Source organism: Neovison vison, chromosome 13, assembly GCF_020171115.1.
Source record: "Neovison vison isolate M4711 chromosome 13, ASM_NN_V1, whole genome shotgun sequence".
Lineage (NCBI taxonomy): Eukaryota > Metazoa > Chordata > Mammalia > Carnivora > Mustelidae > Neogale > Neogale vison.
Genome location: NC_058103.1, coordinates 149,372,318 through 149,397,167, shown reverse-complemented (window position 1 = coordinate 149,397,167; position 24,850 = coordinate 149,372,318). Strand labels below are relative to the sequence as shown.

The 24,850-nt window shown below is 42.5% G+C and overlaps 1 protein-coding gene across 1 annotated transcript in view; it reads right to left on the bottom strand.

Annotated features, from left to right (window-relative positions):
* Positions 1-24,850, bottom strand: part of ADAMTSL3 (ADAMTS like 3) — a 347,085-nt gene that overhangs the window by 231,851 nt on the left and 90,384 nt on the right. The window contains exon 7 of the mRNA XM_044232432.1: positions 9,134-9,261. Within this exon, the coding sequence (XP_044088367.1) occupies positions 9,134-9,261 (128 nt within the window). The remainder of the gene's footprint in view (positions 1-9,133; positions 9,262-24,850) is intronic.

Here is a 24,850-nt window from a genome sequence, read left to right as displayed (position 1 = left end):
GAAGTGTGGTCTATGGACAAGCAGCATTGACATCACCTGGGAATTTGTTAGAAATGAAAGCTCTTGGGCCCCACTCCAGACCTACTGAATCAAAGTTTATATTTTAACAAGATCCCTAGGTGATTCATATGCACATGAAAATTCCAGAAGCACAGCTCAAAACCTATCCCTGCCAACAAAGTGATTCAAAATGAAGAATTAAGGAGACCGATAATGAGCAATCATGGATGTGCGCGCGCGCACACACACACACACAGTGAAGCTTCAACATGGGTCTGAAATAGGATTACAAAAGAAAAGAAAGGAAAATGCCGCTGCCAATAAGCTGAACATAAAATCTCAAACAATGATAATAACAAAACCCAAGAAGTGGAAGTGAAGAGGAAAAGCGTGAAACATTCATTCTCTCGCATTGGAGAAATCAGAAGAAACTATTTCAGCATTGCTATGGGCATTGGTAGCTATAAAGTAATTATTAAAATATGGCTTTTGAACATCTTCAATTTAATCATCAGTTTAAAAAAACCCAGATCATATGTATAATTTCCAAATGGCCAGAGGTAAAACTTCAGAGAAAAACATAAAAGAAAAAAAAAAAGATTTTAAATAGAAATAGTAATCTGGACAGCGACGTTGAACTCCCTCCCCCATACAAACGCATACTGAAATGATCGACAAGGCACGTTAATAAGTGGACATCTCTGAAACATACTTAGAAAGCCAAAGAGGCTAGACACAAGCCAGGAACTTTGAGATACAGTGTAAGCAAGTCTGAATTAAAGGGGGTGTAGAAATATACGCCTCCCTGTACACAGAAAGGAAGGCTGCCTTGGAAGGAGGCGAAAGAGATCCGTAGGAGAACCTTCCTATACCCGGTAAATTAAAGTGGACGCAATTCCCAGCTATTAAGAAGAGCATGGGGGTGGCCAGCATAAGACAAAAATGTGAAGGCACATATGATCCCACTGGATGCAGGTCCCTGTAAAATCTCAGTGCCTACAGCGGCTCTGGCACTCTAGAAGGGTTACGTATGGAATAGGTAGTGCCAAAACTACCTCAAATAAAGGAAAGCCACAAAAAATCATAGAAAAGAAATTTGTCCAGCAGAAAGGCAAATTTCTTCCCATGAATGCCTTCCACTGTGCTTCTTGATGGTCTCCCAGTATGGAGATGCTGACCCCAGAGCTGCAGTAGACCCAGACAAGTGCTTCTCACCTAGTCAGAGGACACTTCTTCCATGGAGATCCAGAACTGAATTAACAAGGAACTTGACCAAATACTGACTCTAATCCAGACCCCTGGTATTTGGAGTATAGGGACTTGGAGATACACACACACACACACACACACACACACACACACACACTTTTTTTTTTTAAGGTTTATTTATTTATTTGGAAGAGAGACAGCAGAGGGGAGGGGGAGAAGAAGAGAGAGAGTCTTAAGCAGACTCCATGCTGAGTGCAAAGCCCAACATGGAGCTTGAACCCTGAGATCATGACCTGAGCTGAAACCAAGAGTCAGATGTTTAACTAACCATGCCACCCAAGCACCCCATGTATATATGTATTTTTAAAAATTAGGTCTTATTGCTTAAGTGAAAGCTTCGACCATCAACTGTTTGCAGCCAAGTCTTTCCTAATACATGTGTTTTGGGCTATAAACTTGCCTGTAAGGATGGATGAAGTTACATCTTCCAAGTTTTGATATAGATGGTCCCTCTCTTTCTGACAATGCTTCTTTAGTTTCTACTCTGACACCAGCATAGCATCACCAATTTCCTTTCATTTTGTGTCATATGCCATAGCTTCTTCCTATGATTTTCAGATGTTCTTAACATTTGTCTCTAGTAAACAGTGTATGATTTTTGTTTTATCCTCTAACAAACTTTATCTTTTAACTGGACTACCTAGTCCATATACATCTAATGTAACAACTGATCTATCTAGTGGTTCACAACTACCATTTTAACATTTCTTTTCTATTTGTCGCACGCACTCTACTTCCATTTCCTCTCCTTGAGATTTCTCCTTTGTGAGTTATTTGGAATCAACCAAGTATTTTATCATTATTCTACTTCTCTCTATGATAGCTGGTTGTTATATAATTTCTTATTATGCTTTTAACAGTAACCCTAAAAATGACAACATGCATACTTGACTTGGAAAAGTCAAAGGTAAATTAGTTACTTCTATGGTTTTCCAGGTAATTCAAAAACATTAGATCATTTTAACTCCATTCGCTCCCTTCCCAAATTTCATGACATGGTTTCCCTCTTTTTTAATTTTACATACACTTAAATCCTGCAAATCTTACTATTATTGCTCTAAGTGGTTCAGAGTCACTTACATTTCTGTTCTCAGTTGCTCTTCTCTTCCTCCTGCGTTTCCATCCTCTATATGGGGACATTTTTCCTCTACCTGAAGAAATCCCCTTCCACTTCTTTGAACACTGTTCAGGTAGCAAAGAGTTCTGAAGTTTTGTTTGTCTAAAAACATCTTTATTTCACCTTCACATACGAAGGCTATTTTTCCATACAATAGGTAGAAAATTGTATTGTAATAGTTATTTTTGTTCAAGATATTCAACAGTTCATTATCTTCTAATGAGAATTTACCAGTCAATGTTGTTTTTGCTCCTTTGAAGATAATAGACCTTTTCTCTCCAGCTTCTCTTAAGATTTTGCTATAATGTGGTTATGTGTATTTACTCTCTTTGGGGTTTGCAAAGCTTCTTGAATTTGTAGCTTAACATCTCCATAGCAGTAACTTTTAGAAGTTTTGGAACATTCTGGGCTACTCTCTCTTAAAATAGTGCTTCTACTCTATGTCCTATCTCCTTTCCTTTTAGGAGTCCAGTTGCACATGATTTAGACTTTTTCATTATTCTATTTCCTGTGTTTTTTCCCTCTATAATTTAGCCAGGATAGTTCTACAAACCTACACTCTCTCCTACTATTTCTAATCTGCTGTGAACATCATCTGTTTAGTTCTTAATTTTAGCTATCACGGGCTTCTGTTCTCAAATTTCCATTTGACTCTACTTTATGGATTCCAGTTCTCTGGTAAAATCTTACATTTTGTCATCTATACTTATAAACATATTTATTACAGGGTTTTTGTTGTTGTTGTTGTTTTCCACATGTAGATCTAATAGCTCCAGGACCTTTTTCTATTGTCTGTTTTTCTTCTTGATCCTGTCTCATGGTAAGACTGGTAATGTTTTATTAAATTATGGGAATGATCTATGAAAACTGGTATAATCTCAGGTTGATGTCATCTTCCTCCAGGGTATTTTAGGTTTTTCTTCTTTTAAAGCTTCCTGGAGGCGGCTGGAATAACAACACATTTTATCACTCAAAGTAGAGTTAAGCTCATTCAAAACTGGGTTTCAGTCTTAATAACATCTAGTCTATTTAGGACTGTTGTTGTTTTTTTTAACCTCTCTCCTAGTGTATAGTCCATCAGGAATACCACTGTATCACCTGAGGTGTCTACCAGGGCTTTGAACCCCAATTTTTACGTTCCAGGACCATGAGACCACCAAAAAATCTGCTTAGCTTCTCAACCTCTTTGTAACTTCTTCCTCCTTGGCTTCTCTGCTTCTCACTGCTTAAGAATTAGTGAGTGCCTGGGTAAAAAGTATAGCTCTGATCAAATCACTTTTCCGCATATTGCTTCCTTCAGGGATCTTAGAATCTTGGGTTCTGAGTACATGACTATGTTTACTTCTCATATTTCCGGTTCCAATTGCCCATCAGTGAGCTGTTAATATCTGCAATCATTTTTATTAATCCAAAGCCAAGTGAGACAAATAAGAGCAAAAGAGTGGATTTTCATAAAGCCAAATGAATTCAATTTAAAGACAGGTTTTTAAATCCAAGAGTACATCCTACCTTTAGACATTGAAATGACAAGATTCTGATTCTAATTCTTTTTTGAAAAGTCTGTGATGGTAGACCACAGTCAAGATGCTTGTTCATATTTATCTGTGTCCTTATTTGACTAAATAAAAAAGTTGACAACCTATATTAATTCCAAATATGCCCCTTTAAAAAAAATTTTACTAGGTTTGAATTTTGGAAGTCTGGCCCACAAATCTATCTTCTTCTTCAATTTTGGCCCATTCTGCTATCTCTTTTGTCTGGGGTTCTCTTGGCATAAAAGCCTCTTTTCATTTCCTGCTCTAGCACTTTTATATATGCTGCTCCCACTCTCTGAATTCTTTGTTCCATAACCCTCTCCTATAAGAACTATGAGGACAGGCTCTGTGTAGTTTAATTCATAATTGTTAAACTTCTTGCATATATTAAAAGGCTCTGGTGAGAAGGTATTTGCAAGTGACATATCAGATAAAGGGTTAGCATCCAGAATACATAAGGAACTTACACAACTCAACACACAGACACACACACACACACACACAGACACACACACACACCCCAAATAATCCAATTAAAAATGGGCAGAAGAAATGAAGAGACATTTCTTCAAAGACGACCTACAGATGGCCAACAGACACATTAAAGATGCCCAGTATCACTCATCATCATCAGGGAAACGCAAATCAAAACCACAATGAGATATGACATCATACCTGTCAGAATGGCTAAAATTAAAAACACAAAAAAACAACAAGTGTTGGCAAAGGATGTGGGAAAAAAGGAACCCTCATGCACTATTGGCAGGAATGCAAACTGGTACAACCACTGTGGAAAACAGTGTGAAGATTCTTTTAAAAACTGAAAATAAAACTACCAAGAGATCCAGTCATTCCATACTGGGTATTAACCCAAAGAAAATGAAAACATTAATTTAAAAAGATGTAAGCACCCCTGTGTTTGTTGCAGCATTATTTACAACAGCCAAATTATGGAAGCAGCCCATAGAGTATATAGAGTATATACCCCAGAAGAGTATAACTTGGCCGCGAAAAAGAATGAAATCTTGCCATTTGCAACAATATGGATGGATCTAGAAAGTATAATGCCAAGTGCAGTAAGTCAGAGAAAAACAAATACCATTTAAGAGACAACACAAAGGAAACAGGAAGCAAACCAAGAAGCAGACTCTTAAGTATAGAGAACAAACTGATGGTCACCAGAAAGGAGGTGAGTGGGGTCATGGGTGGGGGAAAGAGGTGAAGGGGATTGAGAGTGCAGCTATCATGGTGAGGACCGAAGAGTGTACAGATTTGCTGAGTCGCTTTACTATGCCCCTGAAACTAACCTAATACTGTCCTTTACTGGAAGGTAGATGATGGGTAGATGATAGATAATAGAAGACTGATTGATTTTTAAAAGGATCTGGTGCTGAAGACCTGTCATGGAGGATTGCATAGAGGAAGGATTTCTGAAGAGTTCTTTGAGAAGTGTGTGCTATGTTCCTACTTTCCACTCTGTCCCACCAAGAAAAAAGAAAGTGATGAGGGCTTCAATCTGCTAACCCCAGACCAAGGGGATGAAATTTAGGGGTACCCCCTTAAGGAGTTCAACCCATGTCTCCTGCAGTTGGTTAGTGACTAATTCATACCTCAGCAATTTAAAGACGGAGAAATTGGTCATGGTACCTGTGTGTGAAGAGTAAGTCTTACCACACTGATTCCCAGCACTTCAAGAGTCCACTTAGCAAAGTTCACAGGAGGGTTTCTGGTGAGCCAGAGGTGGGCCACGGGCAAGTCAGGCAGCACAGCGCTATCTTGGGAACCTGCCAAGATGGCCACTGAGGGTTGATGAGACATCAACAGGGGGACCCCCGCAGTGTGCCTACTTGTCCAGGAGTTGAGGGAGCAACAGCATTGCCAAGACAGGACTGTGAACAGCACATCTCAAGGGCACTGCTGGCAAGACATGCCAAGGAACTGGGAGAAAAGAGGAAACCGCCTCAGAGAAATGTATCAGAGGGATCACAACAGAAGGAGATAGCTTTAAACATCTGCCAAACCACAGGGCACCGAGACATGCTCTCTAATGTCAAGGCAAACCTCCTCCTCCTGTTTTTCTCATCATGCCCAAATTTCCCTTCCTGAATAGGTGCAGAAAAGACAGAAGAAGCTTAGCAACTTCCATTCCTTCTCCGAAGTGTTTAATGATCAGCTGACCCCAGTTAAAAGAGAGAAGATGCACGCTCACCACATTCTCACACACACACACACACACACACACACACACACACACACACACGCATACACATGCACACACACACTAAAATAGATCACTTAGCAAAATTATACTCCAGACAAAATCCAAGTCATTTTTCTCCAATTTATTTATTTTCAGAAAAACAGTATTCATTATTTTTTCACCACACCCAGTGCTCCAAGTCATTTTTTAATTAGCAAAATAACCAATAAATACGTAAGCATTTGGGTTGTATGACAAAACGATGAAAGTGGTCATTCATAGTCTTCAATATATTCCTCTGGTTCTTTTTAACAAATATAAGTGCATACTATTAAAAATAAAAGACAGCCATTTGTATGTCTTTATTGGAGAAGTATCTGTCCATATCTTCTGCCCATTTTTTGATATGATTGTCTGTTTTGTGTGTGTTGAGTTTGAGGAGTTCATTATAGATCCCGGATATCAACCTTTTGTCTGTCCTGTCATTTGCAAATATCTTCTCCCATTCCATGGGTTGCCTCTTTGTTTTCTTGACTGTTTCCTTTGCTGTGCAGAAGCTTTTGATTTTGATGAAGTCCCAAAAGTTCATCTTCGTTTTTGTTTCCTTTGCCTTTGGAGACATATCTTGAAAGAAGTTGCTGTGGCTGATAGCGAAGAGATTACTGCCTATGTTCTCCTCTAGGATTCTGATGGATTCCTGTCTCACGTTGAGGTCTTTTATCCATTTTGAGTTTATCCTTGTGTACAGTGTAAGAGAATGGTCGAGTTTCATTCTTCTACATATGTTCATCATCACTAGCCATCAGGGAGATTCAAATTAAAACTACATTGAGATATCACCTTACACCAGTTAGAATGGCCAAAATTAGCAAGACAGGAAACAACATGTGTTGGAGAGGATGTGGAGAAAGGGGAACCCTCTTACACTGTTGGTGGGAATGCAAGTTGGTGCAGCCTCTTTGAAGAACAGTGTGGAGATTCCTCAAGAAATTAAAAATAGAGCTTCCCTATGACCCTGCCATTGCACTCCTGGGTATTTACCCCAAGGATACAGATGTAGTGAAAAGAAGGGCCATCTGTACCCCAATGTTTATAGCAGCAATGGCCATGGTCGCCAAACTGTGGAAAGAACCAAGATGCCCTTCAATGGATGAATGGATAAGGAAGATGTGGTCCATATACACTGTGGAGTATTATGCCTCCATCAGAAAGGATGAATACCCAACTTTTGTAGCAACATGGACGGGACTGGAAGAGATTACGCTGAGTGAAATAAGTCAAGCAGAGAGAGTCAATTGTCATATGGTCTCACTTATCTATGGAGCATAACAAATATCATGGAGGACAAGGGGTGTTAGGAGAAGGGAGTTGGGGTAAATTGGAAAGGGAGGTGAATCATGAGAGACTATGGACTCTGAAAAACAATCTGAGGGGTATGAAGTGGTGGGGGGGTGGGAGGTCGGGGTATCAGGTGGTGGGTATTAGAGAGGGTACGGATTGCATGGAGCACTGGGTATGGTGAAAAAATAATGATACTGTTATGCTGAAAATAAATGAAGGAATAAATAAATAAATAAATAAATAAAGCTGCTACAGAAAAAAAAGACAAACACGAATGAACCACATTCCTTTTCCAACTGAATCCCACCACTGATTGCAAATCATTCACACTCCTCAGATCTGGAGGTGACAGAGTAGTGCTGAAGTCCTACCTTCTGGGCACCAGACTCTACACTGGAAACTTCTCCCTCAAGTGACTGAACAGCAGAGGGAAAAAAATCCTATTCCACACATGAGAAGCCCCTCCCTGACCCTTGCCCATAGGCACCTGGTCCTCCTACTGTAGGCCTCAACGGGATAGAGACATGCCGGTACAGCATCACATCCTGTCATCCTTCCACACAGTGTGACACAGGAGTAACAGGGTCTTCGCTTCCTCCCCAAGGTAATGGTATTGGGGAAGCAGGTGCACTGCTTTGTCTGTGCAAGACTAATTTCCTGGGTTCAGTTCTGCAACCATTCGCGTAGAGCCCAGTGCTGGGAGTTAGAGCTCAGCCTGGGGTAATGACACCAACAGCACCTCCAACAGCCTCCCCTGCTGTCCTGCAGTGAACCAAGGGTCCTCCTTTGCAAGGCCACATGATGATCTCCCATCTGACCCACCATGCACGGTCTCAAGGAAACTGGAAGCTATGTGTAGTCACTCTTAAATATCCCATAGAACAGTGACATCAACAAATCCCGACATGAGCCAAACAAAATGTGTTTTCCCTGCATTTCTGATCTACACTTTGACACCATCCAGGGAAAATCAACTTACCCTTTTGCTTTTCAATATCCCATATCTGAAGACACCTGCCATGATCCTTGCGCCTTCCTTTGGTCCAGAACCGGGACACCAGGTTCCATCAACCTGCGGCTCTGTCTTACCTGACAGCTGAGGTGAATCCTTGGCTAGGATTTAAATGGTCCTACAAAGGATTACCTTAAATTGTCCCAAAAACAATGATGAGTGTGAGCTCATCATAAAAAACTAATGGATTTTTTTGAAGGAGCCAATCTTACGTTTTAACACATTATGTAATATAAGCGTACCTAAGGTGTGAAAACAGAACGTGCATTGCCTTCTTAATCGATGGGTTGCTCAGAGAAAGTGAAAAAACTGAGATGACTTAGGAGTAGAATTCAGAAGACTTAAGCCATCATCCCTAGTCTGGACAATCTGGGGCGAGTGACTTAACATGCCGGCCTTCCCTCCTGCAAAGCTTGAAGTGTCGAGTGCCCCAGGCTCCTTTGAGCTGGGAGTCTCAGGTGGATGGACTACGGCCTCTCTCATGAAAATGGGGCCAGTGCTATTCAAATATGGTACCATGAGGATGACTGATGTTTATATACAGCAGATGTCATATTACCGTCCTACTACCTTCTGAAGCCAAGAAGCAAGCTGTTCCCCAGCCCCAGCCTTCAAAGGCACTGACATCCGCAGAGAAGAGCCATAAGACCACCACTCACCTCCCAGTCAAGCACCTCCGCAGAGAGTAGGACGCCCCTCCCCCGCAGGTCCTAGAGCAGTCACTCCAGCTGCCCCAAGCATCCCAGTTGCTGTCCTTCTCTTCATCAGAATGCATGTTTCTTGAGGTCTAGAATGTGAAAAAACACAGTAAGTTAAAACACATATGCTAGAATCATCCTAACATTTTTCCAGTTTTTTCTAGTCTTATTCTAAGTTGTTCACAGAGAGAAAGTTGCCTAAAAGTGCTTTGCTTTGGAATGGCTACATTAAACACACACATGTGCGTGCACACACACACACACACGACAGTTGTATATGGAAACTAGTGACACGTGAGTACCCTTCCACCTTATGAAGGTTTTGTCCAGGCAGCTTCTAAGCTCAGTTGTAACTCTGAAATTTTATCCATTCTAAAATTTAAATAGACAAAGTTATGTTTTATAACCAACACAGCAGGGTCCCCAACTTGTACCTAAGACTTCTCGCCACTGAAATCCTGCCTTGCCCTTCTGTCAGGCAGATAGGCCCTCACTGCAAGGAAATTATTTTGCATGAGGATTTGTGAAATCTCCTGAAATGGGCCCCATCCCAAGAAAACAATGTAACTAAAGCCTTGGGAATCCAAGAAAATAGAGAAGCGTCCACTAATTAAACCAAATAACTAATTTGGTTTAATTAGTGTTCTGAAATGGCCACCGTTGACTTATGTTGGGATACTCTAGAGAAAAGAGGAGGACAGGTATAAGTTAAAAATACATAGACAGGGCGCCTGAGTGGCTCAGTGGGTTAAAGCCTCTGCCTTCGGCTCAGGTCATGATCTCAGAGTCCTGGGATCAAACCCCTCATCGGGCTCTCTGCTTAGTGAGGAGCCTGCTTCCCCTCCCTCTCTGCCTAACTCTCTGCCCACTTGTGATCCCTGTCTTCAAATAAATAAAATCTTTAATAAATAAAAAAATAAAAATAAAAATATATAGACAGATGTAGGTGTAGATATGAGAAAAAATGACGTGTCTTACTTACATAAAGTTACAAAACTTCACTAAGGGGCCTAGAGTAGGCTCCGTTGAATAAATGGAGAAACGTACATAGTCCTAAATGGGTAGATCTGAAACTATAAAATGTTACTTCTCTCCAAACTAATCTATAAATTTATAACAACTCCAAAATCCCAAAAGGAATTTTTACTGAACCGGACAAAATGATTCCAAAGTTCATCTGGTGGAGTAAGTCTACAGGAGCCAATAAAAAACTGTAAAAGAAGGGAAATTGCCTCAATTAAGAGTAGAGAGTTGGCATTGTGATAAGTACTGAAAATCTATTAAATTTTTTTAAAAAGAAGAGTCCAGAAACAGACCCAAGTATAAGGAGGTAAGATGGAACCACAAGTCAGAGTGATGAATGTTTATAAAAACAAAACAAAAACCAGGATGGCTGGGTGGCTCAGCTAGCTAAGCATTCGACTCTGGGTTTTGGCTCAGGTCATGATCTCAGAGTCAGGAGATGAAGCCCAAGGTCATTGGGCTCCATGTCCAGTGTGGAGTCTGCTTGTGATTCTCCCTCTGCCCCTTCCCATTGAAATAAATTAATTTTTTAAAAAAAGAGGGCTTTTTCAGAAAATACACCAAAATGATTTCCAGATACACTGGAAATTTTTATTAAAAGCACTGAGACTCTAAAATAGTAGAAAAATTATAGATGAACAGTCTATAGACTTGACCGAGGCAAGACTGTCCTAGACAGGTCAACAAAGTAAGCAATGACCTTTGGAACACACACACATACAACAAAAATTAAATTAAAAAAAAGATATTTTATTAAGCCAAGAACTTTTCTAAAAATTGTGAGCAATAAAACCCTTATTTCTATACGGGGGGAACAAAAAAAGGTAGAAGCTATAAAGGAAAAGACTAGATTTCCATTAAACTTCCACTTTATTTACATTAAAACAAAAACGCACAAGGCATTTGCAATCTCTTCATCCTTTGGATAAAGGCGCAGGTATGTGAGTGTACACGCAAAAGCATACCGCAAGGACAAGCGTAGGGGTTGGAAGGGTCAAGCTGCCTCTGAGAACAGAGGATGTGGGACTCGGAGCAGACGCTGTCCACAACAAAGGGATACCAGCTGAATGTCATATAACCCCTTCACCCTCATAAAAGATCTGAAGCCGATACGACGAAGCATTCTATCTGATGAACCCATGGGGTGCTGTAATGGGTGTTAGTTTTAACTGAACTTGCATTTTTGGGGTATCTTTTTCAAAAATATTTTTTTTGAAGAAGGGGGTAAAAGGTAATCCTTAGAACACAGGGCAAGAGTGCATAATTTTCATATAGGTAACCGTGTAAGTACATGGAGAAAGGAGTGAGTTAACTTAAAACGTTCGCCATGGCGACTTCCAGGTTCGAAGACTCTGAGTGATTTTATCTTCTTTTGTTTTTGTTTTTCTGCATTTTTCAAACAATTTTTTTCTTTAAAGCAAACGCTGTCATACTTGAATTTAACGTTTGTAAGCAAGCAAAGACAGACCACATTGATGCAGAGAAAAGTTCAAGTCAGAGAGAATTTAACAGGGAAGCTGTAAGTCAGAGAACAGGAACGTTTATGAAGGAAACCCTAATACTAATAAAACCACAGTGAACAGCTGAACTAGATATTACACGGGCTTCCTTAAGCCCTTAGGCCATGTTATCTCATCTAACCCCCAAAAAATTATTTTTTAAATTAAGAGGGGGATCTGTAGAAAGGGCTTTCAAAAGTGAAATGGAATAATGAACCAAGGAGGGATTTTTCCAATCATTTCCACCCCAGACTCACCGGTCAGTGGGTTTCATGGCTTCTTGCCAAGCTACCTATTCATAACCCGGGGCACAGTCCTGCTCGAGGCAACATTTCGGGAATAGTCCAACGAAAGGAAAGGGTAAATATCTGGGAACTGATCAAATCTGTCATCAGGAACATGAGCTAATTAAACCCGTATTATTTACTGTTCTAATTAGATCACCGTTCAGTTCCATTTTCTACACTAAATGTCACCAAGTGGAACTGCATCCTGTCTATAACATAATGTAAAATAAAGTTCTACTTCATAAAACACACACACACACACAAATAGCACTTTAATACATTCATCTGGACTTCTGGGCTGGTAAGTCCAAATCATTTAGGTAAACGTTTAAAATATACACAGCTGAAATTGATTTTTCATTTTGTCACCCGATCTACCGATAGGTTGAATGTGAAAAGTTGAAAAACATCATCATATATATTTTTAAATGAAAGTTGAGAGTTCCTTGCAATATTGCTTTAATTTGTTTTTATTCCCACTATCCCATCTGTTCGGTTTATAGTTAGAGTCGGATTTCTTTCCATAACTTCTCCACCTTTACTTACAAAAAAAAAAAAAAAGAAAGAAAGAAAGAAAGAAAAGAAAAAAGAATCTTGATTTTAAAATAACTAAAATAAGCATGTTGTAAATGTAGGCATTTGATCTCTCTGGTTAGGTCAGTGAGGTATTCGCCTCCCCCTCCCCAAGAAAACAGAAAAAAAACGCATCTCAAGAGGGGTCCTCGAGTTCTTCTCCTGCCCTTGGCTGGGAAGATGATGGTGGGATTTTGCTGTCTTCAGCCGGTCTCCCCAGCCTCCTTCTCACGGATGCTTCTTCACCCAAAGAGCAGCAGCAATATTCCCGACATGCACCCAGTTCTGGCCTCTCCCTCCGAGGCCAGCAGCACGCGGCGAGCACAGACAGTCAGAGAAAAGCTTCTTGGTGGCAGAAGAAAGCACCCCTGGGACGTTTCTGCACAGGTATGTTCGTGTACTCCTCCTGATGGTGACACAGCAGCTCCTTCCTGGACCGGACCCCCTCCCAGGGCGGGGACCGCCAGTCTCCATCAGCTTCTGCTTGAGAACCCTGCCAGAGCTTTCCCTTCAACCGTCCCAGCTTTTCCACAAATATTTACTCTGCACACACTTAAGTGTGCTGTGTTTCATCTTAAAATGTCCTGTCCAGAATACAACACGGACCACGCACTGACCAACCCTCCAGGTTTCTTCCAATAAAATCTGAGTTTCCTCTTTCCTTCCTTCCTTCTTTCCTTCCTTCTTTCTCTCCCTCCCTCCTTCCTCCTTCTCCCCCACCTTCCTTTTCAGACACACCATTTCTTGGATCCCATCACAGAGGCCATATCGCAAAATGCTCAAAAGCTATGTGGATACCCTGCATACATTTCTTAACCTTTCTAAAACTCACCTATAAAATGGAAATGACAAACTTCGCTGCAGGGGGATTTAACTAAAACAACACACATGTAACAGATCACACCTCATCTCATAAATGTTATAAGCAAATATCTCAATAAGGTCAAAATAGCGTCTTTTTCAAAGCAGGGACAGCAGAACCTGCTCGCTCCCATCTTCGCTTCTGCAGGACTTAACATGAATCACTGCCGGATGTCTTCTTGTTGGCGTTGGCCCAGAGCGCTGTCTTATCAAAATGCATTTGAACCTGACCTGTCACCCACCTATGAGCCACTCTGCTCAGCTCTGCAACTTCCCTGGTCTACCCAGGTCCTTGGTAAACATGCCGGACCTAGCTCCCTAATCTTACGGAATTCCATTAATGCCTATTTCTGCCTTTTTTTTTCTTTTTTTTTTTTAAGTAGTAAGCAGACCATAATGCCAAATCAGCAGCTAACTAATCAGATTCAGGATCTGGGGACACAGTTTAGAGTTACAATAAAAATAAGGAATAATACCCATCACCATCGTCCCGTGTTAGGGGCAGGAGAAGCTGAGGGGAGGGAAGAAAGCAGCCATCCGGCGGCCCAGGTCCGGCAGGTGGGGCTACGTTCTTGAGCTGTGGGGTGGCGGGCAGCCTCCCAAGACAGGGCTATTAGGCAGCGCCACTTCGGCCGGCCCCAGCCTTGAACTCCAGGGACCACGAAAGCTGGTGGATGGGTGTCAGCCTGATGGCTGGCCTGAAGGTAACTCTGAAGAGTCAACTTCTAGGCTTCGCAGCTGGGTACCACCGTTCCCGGTTCCCTCCTCACGGGCATCTCCATACGCTGTCTTAACTAATTAAGTGAATGCCATGTTATCAGCCCGTTATACGTTACACATCGGGAATCCAGCAAACCCAGCCACCGACCTATCGTCACAGGCAGCGGGCAATTTGCATCTTGGAAGGAACGCACCTGCTGCTGGGTTTCGCCTGACCACAACCTTCTCCGGGTATCTCACTGGGGACTTCTTTTTCCCGTCTGTGTGGCAAGCAGAGCTACGCTTCTGTTTTTCAGAAGCGTCTGGCTCTATCCAGGTGATGACATGAGGGGTACCCGTCCTTTGACGGATTCCCACGACCTGACACACATGTGAATTTCCCATACAGGAACAAAGACCAAGGGCTTCTGAAGTTCAAGAATCAGTGCTCGTGGAGGAGTGGCCTGGACAAGCCACCGGACAGCCAGCGACAGGTGCTGGAGGAGTGTGATGACAGAGAAGCAGCCTTCAGGCCTTGACCGTGACAGACACAGGGCCCCAGAGCAAGAAGCAGCTGACACAGAGGCACCTGCTACCTGGTTAAGAGAGCCTCCTCAGGGATGTGTGCTTTCCAAGGATGTGCCAGTTCTGCCGAAGGTGCCAGCGGACCCTCACGATCCCCATGAGTCCCTCTCCCTCCGTGTGATCGCCGGTGGGGTCTCGGGCTTGGTTCATCTCTATTTTGTAACCATGTTAGAATCAGATGCTTTCCCAGTCTCTTCCCTTTGATTATCTATGTTCCCACGTTTATACAACGAACATGTACCATTTATGCAATAAAAGTTCTTTTTTTTCCAAGGGGGGAAAAATCCACTAGAAGAAAACCCATGGAAACACATTCAGAGAAGCAAAATGCACATCATGCTGTTTGTTTAAAACTATCAGGCTTGGGGCGCCTGGGTGGCTCAGTGGCTTAAAGCCTCTGCCTTCGGCTCAGGTCATGATCTCAGAGTCCTGGGATCGAGCCCCACATCGGGCTCTCTGCTCAGAGGGAGCCTACTTCCTCCTCTCTCTCTGCCTGCTTCTCTGCCTACTTGTGATCTCTGCCTGTCCAATAAATAAATAAAATCTTAAAAAAAAACCATCAGGCTTAAAGGTCTCTTAGGAAATCATATTTTCCTAAATGAAGCTCTAGCTGGGGAATATTTTTGGATGAAAAATTCAAAAAAGATATTGTTTACTCATTATATAACAGGACTGGAAAAAGCCAAGACTATTGTAGGAGTAACTGTGTTCACGATCTCATAAAGGCTCAAGGACTCCTTGCCTTTCATGGATCCCCATGCATAAATCAAATCATAAAATATTTTCCTGACAAGTTCTTAAATCTGTGACTTATAATAAAGAGTACAGTTCTACCAGTCTTGCAAAACTGTTAGTAATTAAACACAGATTTCACATATAAGGTCACTTATTGGAAATGCTATATTAACAGCTCCACATTAAAATCAACCCAAAATAAAATAAGTTCCACTGGGATATTACTTCCCAGACATCAAATAAATGTTCATTCCAATGTTACCACAGAGGTTATTTAAGGAGATCACAAACGACCCAGATTTGGTTAACAGTAAAAACATTCTTTCAGGTTAATACGACCTTACAGCCTTTAACAACAAAAAAATCTTAAATGTATACACTGGATAAATGACATAAAAATGTCACTCAAACTGTCACACAGACTCGACAAGTTAATTCAACTGGAACATATTAAACACAGAACTAAAGATGTGCGTGAGACACTCATGAGAGATGCTCTTTACCCCTGGATCTTTCCTCTCCCTTTCCAGTTCCTTTGATCCTCTACTGAAAAGTGCATACAGTTGTCCCTTTATCATGGGGATACATCCCAAGACCCCCCGTGGATGCCTCATACCACAGACAGTACCGAACCCTATGTATATACATGATTTTTCCTATACATACATACCTCTGATAAAGTTTAATTTATAAACTCAGCACAGGATGCCTCGGTAGCTCAGTTGGTTAAGCAACTCCCTTCGGCTCAGGTATTGATCCTGGAGTCGTGGGATTGAGTCCCGCATCCGGCTCCCTGCTGAGCAGGGGGTCTGCTTCTCCCTCTGACCTTCCCCCTCTCATGTTCACTCACTGGCTCTCATTCTCTCTCTCTCTCTCCAAATAAAATCTTTTTAAAAATAAATAAATAGGGGCGCCTGGGTGGCTCAGTGGGTTGGGCCGCTGCCTTCGGCTCGGGTCATGATCTCAGGGTCCTGGGATCGAGTCCCGCATCGGGCTCTCTGCTCAGCGGGGAGCCTGCTTCCTCCTCTCTCTCTCTCTGCCTGCCTCTCTGCCTACTTGTGATCTCTCTCTCTGTCAAATAAATAAAATCTTTAAAAAAAATAAAAATAAAAATAAATAAATAAATAAACAAACAGACACAATACGAGATGAACCACGGCACGGGCACCTGGGTGGCTCAGTGGGTTAAGGATCCAACTTTTGATTTCAGCTCAGGTCCTGATCTCACGGTTGTGAGGTCGAGCCCCACGTCGGGCTCCCTGCTCAGCGGGGAGTCCGCTTGCCATTCTCTCGCTCCCTCTCCCTCTGCCCCTTTCTCTGCTTGCGTGCTTCCTCTTTCTCTCTAAAATAAATAAATAAAATCTTTTAGAAATAACTAAACAATAACTCGTAATGAAATGGAATGATTATAACAATATACGTGATAAAAGCTAAATGCATGCAGTTTCCCTCAAAATATCTTGTTGCTCTCGCTCCTGCTTCCTCTTGTGAGGACGTGTGATGACACAATGCCTGCACAAGGGGATGAAGCCAGGGGGAGGACGGGGGCATGTGACACAGCGTCAGGCCACTGGTGACCTCCTGACATTGGAGCAGAAGGAGGACCGTCTCCCTCAGGGTTGTGGTTGACCCTCAGTAACTGACACCATGATAAGGAGGACGCCGGCTATCCATAGCTTATGACCCTGATGACCAATGGCCTCCAGGGTTTGGCTGACCCTCTCCGACAGTGTGGTCCCGGTTATTTCACCACCTTAAAACCCCTCACTGATCCCTCGGGACACACGTCTACACCTCCTGGCTCTCTGTGACTTGCTCTGTCTCATTCTCCAGCTTGGGCTCACACCACATTCCACACCCAAGCACATCACGGTTCAGACGGTTCCCCGGACACAAACACATTGGCCAAGTCCTGCTTCCCATGGCAACCCCAGAGCGAATGAAGACCTTCTTCCTGGGAAGCTCTCTCTGCAGGAGACCAGAAGGGGAAGCCAGCCAGGCCCGGCTTCCCTGAGCCCCGGGTAGGTACAGTCCCAGAGAGCCCCTGAGGAAGCTTCTTCTTTGCCGGATCCTTCCAGCGGGCCGCAACACCGGGGAGGCCGCCCCAGTGCCGTGACTCCTCACCTCCACCGGTGCCCTCCCTGAGTTAGCCAGATGGACCGACCATCCACACCCACATCCACACCCTCGGCGCAAACTCCTAATTTGGAGGTTGGTTGGACCTCTTGTTCTAGTAAAAGAAAATTCTCCTGCAAATGTTACCAAGGCCTCCCAAATCACAGTGACTAAGGTTTTTTCCAGGTCCAGATGAAGGAACACCAGCGAACCATTTCCAGACTTCCGAGAGTGAGGCTGACCTTCTGTATACAGTGATCCGGTCCACTGGGTTAGGGAGGAGACCTAGGGCCCAGCACAACACAGAGGGCAGATTCAGAGGGGGACCATTTGAAGAGAATTCTAAAAACCCACTCTTTGCTGAGGTGTGGAGAGGGTGCAGGGAAAGCCCAGGGCTGACACGGCCCTTCGGACTGGCACCAGGCAGGCTCTGTGCATGCGATGACTCACATTATCTGCCTGGGTCTCCCGTGCGAGATGGGGCAAGGCGGCCAGATGCTGTGTGTAAAGGTTTCCTGAGAGGCACTAAAGCCATAACTGAGAATTACAGCTCATGTCAACCCTACAGTGAGAGCCAAGGAAGCAAGTACACTTCCCTCCTCCCCATCTCCAGTGCCCCACAGTGCTCGTGGGAGCCACGGGACACGAAAGGGCACTGATGCAGGCTGCACAGGTCCGCCTCCTGGGTGCGGGCAGCACAGGGTGGCAGGGCTCAGGGAGAAGATCTGGAGGTTGGGGGAAGCTTTCCGGCATGGTAACTTACTGACTCACTGGAATATTTATCTTTAAGCAGAGGAGAGACTTGGGCAAATCGTTACTTTGAGAAAATGACCGTCGCTGGGATGTGGGGAAGGAATGCAAGGACAGAGCCCACAGGGCACGCAAGAGATGAGAACCCAGGGCTGGAGACCACCAGGGTCTGCAAGAGGAGGTCACAGACGGGAAGGTTTGTGTCACTGTTTGTTTACTTCTGTACCAACATACAACTGATACAGAACATACTCGTTTCAGGTGTGTAACGTGATGACTCAACAGTTGTCTATGCCACAGTGATCACTACGACGAGCCTGGTTCATATCTGTCACCATACATCATGATGAAACTGGTTTTGTCTTAGGATGAGAACTTTTCAGGTGGACTTTCTTAGACATGCAGTTTCCAGGAGCTAGATTCAACAGGACCGGTCAGCTGCCCAGGTCGCAAGGAGGCAGGGGGTGCTGGGTGACTCTGGGGCTTCCATTCTAAGTGGCCTGTGGTGCACATGGGAATCTCACTCAGGCCTCAACCACCTGCAAACCCCACCCTTGAGGCGCGACTCCTAGTGCTGGGTCACGGACATAAGCGGTACCTGGACACCCACTAAGATAAAGGGAGAGACCCCACGAACCCAGGAGGAGCCCGGCCTGCGAATCTGATTTTTTTTTAACTATAATTGCATATCTTACCCACAAAAAGGACTTCTTGGCTAATGTTTTAAAATGTGGAGATTGTACATAACAATCTACATTTCTGACTTTTCCAGAAGAGAGGAAATCAATACAGGACCCACATCCCAGCATGGCAATAATGCAAATGAAGGATGACCACATGAGTTTTTTCAAGTATAATTAACATTCAGTGTGACACTAGTTTTAGGGGTAGAATTTAGTGATTCGGCACTTCCATACAACACCCAGTTCTCATCACAACAAGTGCCTCCTTAGTCCCCATCACCTGTTTCCCCGTCTACCTTCCCACCACCCCCTCTAGTAACGAAACCAGCAGCTGGTTCCGTATAGTTAAGAGTCTATTCCTTGGTCTATCTCTTTCTCTCCTTTTTCCTCTTTGCTCATCTGTTTTGTTTGTTAAAGTACACATATGAGTGAGATCAGATGGTATTTGTCTTTCTCGGACTGAGTTATTTTTTAGTAATACTCTGAGTATTACTCTCTAGTAATACTCCAGAGTAATACTCTCTAGCTCCACTCATGTGACTGCAAATGGCAAGATTTCATTCTTTTTAATAGCTCAGTGACATTCCATTGTCATATATACACTACGTCCTCTCGACCCATTCATCTATATTTACTGCAGCAGGTTTACAACAGCCAAGATACGGCTGCGTGATTTTTTAAAGAGATTTTATATACTTATTTGACAGAGACACAGCAACAGAGGGAACGCAAGCAGGGGGAGTGGGAGAGGGAGAAGCAGGCATCTGCAAAGCAGGGAGCCCGATGCGGAGCTCGATCCCAGGACCCTGGGATCATGACCTGAGCCAAAGGCAGATGCTTAACGAATGAGCCACCCTGGCCCCCTGGCTGCACGATTTTTAAGGGGCACATGCCCTCCAATTTGCACAGATCTCATCCAGCCACTGTGCGGATTCACACTATTTGCCTGGTTCCTGGGGGCTGAGCTGGGGGTTTGTTGGTAATGAATGACTGTCGGCTTGAAGGTAATCAATAGGCATGTGTATCTCTAACTCATGTCAGATTCTTTACAATCTTGCTACAGAACAACATCATGTTCTAGCAGTAAGAAACACAGACACGAATAACTTTAAAATAAACAACAAAGGGCACTTTGCCACCTTCACTGAACAATGAGTCAGCAATGTGCACACAGAAACAGAATGTAAGAAGTTATTCCATGATGCTTATTGTCTAAACTCTACTCTCTTTGCACCCAGGGGCTTTCTCTCTGAGGTATTTCAAATATAAAATATTAGTGTATTTTTAAATCTCAAATAAAAATTCCCAGGGTGTAGACAAATCGTAGTTTGGAACATACCTATGCTGGCACTAACACATGGGACACCATGGTCCCCGGGAAGCCCAGGAATCAGCCAGGGCACTTCTCCATAACAACTCCTACACAATCCAGTGTTATGGATGAGAACATCTAGGTAATGTTTCTCTCCATAAGTGCAACTTTCATAGCTACTAAACAAATTAGAAAAGAACTATAACCAGGGGTGCCTGGGTGGCTCAGTGGGTTAAGCCTCTGCCTTCGGCTCAGGTCATGATCTCAGGGTCCTGGGATCGAGCTCCACATCGGGCTCTCTGCTCAGCGGGGAGTCTGCTCCCTGCCCCCACACCACCCTCTGCCTCCTGCTTCTCTTCCTACTTGTGATCTCTCTCTGTCAAATAAATAAAATCTAAAAAAAAAAGAAAAAGAAAAAGAACTGTAACTAGTTCCTCTCCAACTATAGCATGATACATAAATAAAAATGCCCAAATACAATGAGGTTCTTGCTTTAACTTTTGGTTAAAAAAGAAATTCCTATGTATAAAGGTACTGCACATGAAGAAAAATTTAATAGGATATCATCCACAATACTTGGTTAAGTCATCATGAAGTGTGTCCAACACAATATCAGGTAAGACTAACTAGCAAGGAAAACTAAATGCTGCCAGTTGAAGTCTGTTGGACAGTTACAGAGCAGTAGGTAATGGATCAACATCCCACTGAGGACAACAAGAAAAGAAAAATCATCCTCTGTGAATGGAATAAAGACATTTTTAGACAAATAGAAATATATAAAAATAGAGAGAACTCGACATCAGCAGAGCAGTCTTAAAGGAAATGGTAAAAGGTGGGATTTTTTAAAAAGACTTTTTATTTGTTCATTTAAAAGAGAGAGCATGAGAGAGAGAGAGAGAGAGAGAGAGAAAACACAAGAAGGAGGGAGGAGCAGAAGGAGAGAAGTAGGTTTCTGGCTAAGCAGGGTGCCTGATGCAGGGCTCCACCCTGGACCCCGGGATCATGACCTAAGCTGAAGAAATGCGGAATCAAAACAGGAACGGCAAATATGGATGAACCTAAATAAAGAGCAACAACCTAAAACTGCAATTATAATGGCACGTGGGGTTTAAATTACGTGCGTGTAATTAAGCTACGTGACAACGGCGTTGTCTGAGTCAGAGAGTGGTGGGTAACATGTGATATCCTGAGATCCTCGCATCTTCCAGGAAGAGTAAAGGACAAAATTACAGCTGATTTTCCTAAGTCGAGGATCCAAGTTTTGATCTCTAGGGTCACCACTAACAGAAGAGAAGAGAGTTATAATTCCCAAATTAATAAATGAGAAAACATACATTAAGGACACATATTTATCCAATCCAAAAGAAAGCAAAACAGAGAGTAAAGGGAACATAGATGAGATGAATACATTTAAAACTGCATAGTAAAATGAAAGATTTAAATGCAAATAGACCAATAATTGCAATAACTCCAAGTAGAATAAATGGGCCATGAAAAGACAAAGATTACCAGGGTGAAATTTGACAATTCAGTTATGATCTGTTTAAAAGAGACATTTCTGAGCACCTGGGTGGCTCAGTGGGTTAAGCCTCTGCCTTCAGCTCAGGTCATGATCTCAGGGTCCTGGGATTGAGCCCCGCATCGGACTCCCTGCTCAGTGGGGAGCCTGCTTCCCCTCCACCCCTGCCTGCCTCTCTGCCTACTTGTGATCTCTGTCAAATAAATAAATAAATAACCTCTTTTAAAAAAATAAATAAAAGAGATATTCCTTATTTATCTTTTTTAAGAGTGGGGTGTAGAGGGAGAGGGAGAAAGAGAATCTTCAGCTGATCTCACAACCGTGAGACAGTGACTCGAGCCAAAATCAAGAGTCAGAACCTTAACTGACAGAGCCACCTTAGGGCCCCTAAAAGAGACATTCTTTAAATATAATGAACACAAAGACTGAAAATAAAAGATAAAAAAAGAGAAAGAGAGAGACACACACACACAAGACTACTAAGCAAAATAAATTTAGTATAATTATACAAATCAGATAGGGCTGATCTTAAGAAGAAGAGACAAACTGAGATGCATTACAATGTTTGAAGTTTGAATTCTCCAGAATGGAACAAAAGTTCTCAAAGTACCTCGTAACATAACCTCAAAATATATAGAGCAAAAACTCCAGAACTATAAAGTGAAATGGAAAAATCCACAGTCATGGGGGCAGATTCCTACAGAACTCCCTTACTAATTTATCCAACAGACAACAGATCAGTAAAGGTACAGGGCACTGAAACAACTCAATTACAAATGGAATGAATATCCATGTATAGAAAACTATAACCAATGATTCCAAGGACACGCATTGTTTATAAAATGCTTACAAAAACTGATTGTAAGCTGAGCTATGCAGCAAATCTCAAGAATCCAAAGGATTGAAATCATATAAGCACTCTCTCTGCCCACAAATCAAATAAACTAAACACCAATAAAAAGAACACTAAAAAAAAAATCCCCATTTGGAACTTGAGAGATTCTTTTATTTTTTCCCGAATTTTCAAAGTCAAGTATAATTAACATACAGTGTTAGTGTCAGGTGTACAATACAATGACTCACAATCCTATATGGTTACTCAGTGTTCTTCAAGACCCGTGCCCTGTGTAAATCCCCATCACCCATTTCACCCGTCCCCCACCCACCTCTCATCTGGTGACCGTCAGTTTGTTTTCTGTATTTAAGAGACGGGTTTTTTTCCTGTCTCTTTTTTCATTCTTTGCTCATTTGTTTTGCTTCTTTCTTTTTTTAAAATTTCTTATAAACATATAATGTATTTTTATCCCCAGGGGTACAGGGCTGTGAATCGCCAGGTTTACACATTCACAGCACTCACCATAGCACATACCCTCCCCAATGTCCATAACCCCACCTCCCTCTCCCAAACCCCTCCCCCCAGCAACCCTCAGTTTGTTTTGTGAGATTAAGAGTCACTTATGGTTTGTCTCCCTCCCAATCCCATCTTGTTTCATTCATTCTTCTCCTACCTCCTTAACCCCCTATGTTGCATCTCCACTTCCTCATATCAGGGAGATCATAGGATAGTTGTCTTTCTCTGATTGACTTATTTCGCTAAGCACGATACCCTCTAGTTCCATCCACGTCGTCGCAAATGGCAAGATTTCATTTCTTTTGATGGCTGCATAGTATTCCATTGTGTATATATACCACATCTTCTTTATCCATTCATCCATTGATGGACATCTAGGTTCTTTCCATAGTTTGGCTATTGTAGACATTGCTGCTATAAACATTTGGATGCATGTGCCCCTTTGGATCACTACATTTGTATCTTTAGGGTAAATACCCAATAGTGCAATTGCTGGGTCGTAGGGTAGTTCTATTTTCAACATTTTGAGGAACCTCCAAGCTGTTTTCCAGAGTGGCTGCACCAGCCTGCATTCCCACCAACAGTAGAGGAGGGTTCCCCTTTCTCCACATCCTCGCCAGCATCTGTCATTTCCTGACTTGTTGATTTTAACCATTCTGACTGGTGTGAAGTGATATCTCATTGTGGTTTTGATTTGTATTTCCCTGATGCCGAGTGATGTGGACCACTTTCTCAAGTGTCTGTTGGCCATCTGGATGTCTTCTTTGCAGAAATGTCTGTTCATGTCTTCTGCCCATTTCTTGATTGCATTATTTGTTCTTTGGATGTTGAGTTTGTTAAGTTCTTTATAGATTTTGGACACTAGTCCTTTATCTGATATGTCGTTTGCAAATATCTTCTCCCATTCTGTCAGTTGTCTTTTGGTTTTGTTAACTGTTTCCTTTGCTGTGCAAAAGCTTTTGATCTTGATGAAATCCCAATAGTTCATTTTTGTCCTTGCTTCCCTTGCCATTGGCAATGTTCCTAGGAAGATGTTGCTGCAGCTGAGGTCGAAGAGGTTGCTGCCTGTGTTCTCCTCAAGGATTTTGATGGATTCCTTTCTCACATTGAGGCCCTTTATCCATTTTGAGTCTATTTTCATGTGTGGTGTAAGGAAATGGTCCAATTTCATTTTTCTGCATGTGGCTGTCCAATTTTCCCAACACCATTTATTGAAGAGGCTGTCTTTTTTCCATTGGACATTCTTTCCTGCTTTGTCAAAGATCAGTTGACCATAGAGTTGAGGGTCTATTTCTGGGCTCTCTATTCTGTTCCACTGATCTATTTGTCTGTTTTTGTGCCAATACCATCCTGGGTCCTAAATCAGGTCTCAACTAGTATCAAAAGATTGGGATCATTCCCTGCATATTTTCAGACCACAATGCTCTGAAGCTAGAACTCAATCACAAGAGGAAATTTGGAAAGAGCCCAAATACATGGAGACTAAACAGCATCCTTCTAAAGAATGAATGGGTCAACCAGGAAATTAAAGAAGAATTGAAAAAATTCATGGAAACAAATGATAATGAAACACAACGGTTCAAAATCGGTGGGACACAGCAAAGGCAGTCCTGAGAGGAAAATATATAGCAGTGCAAGCCTTTCTCAAGAAATAAGAAAGGTCTCAAGTACACAACCTAACCCTAC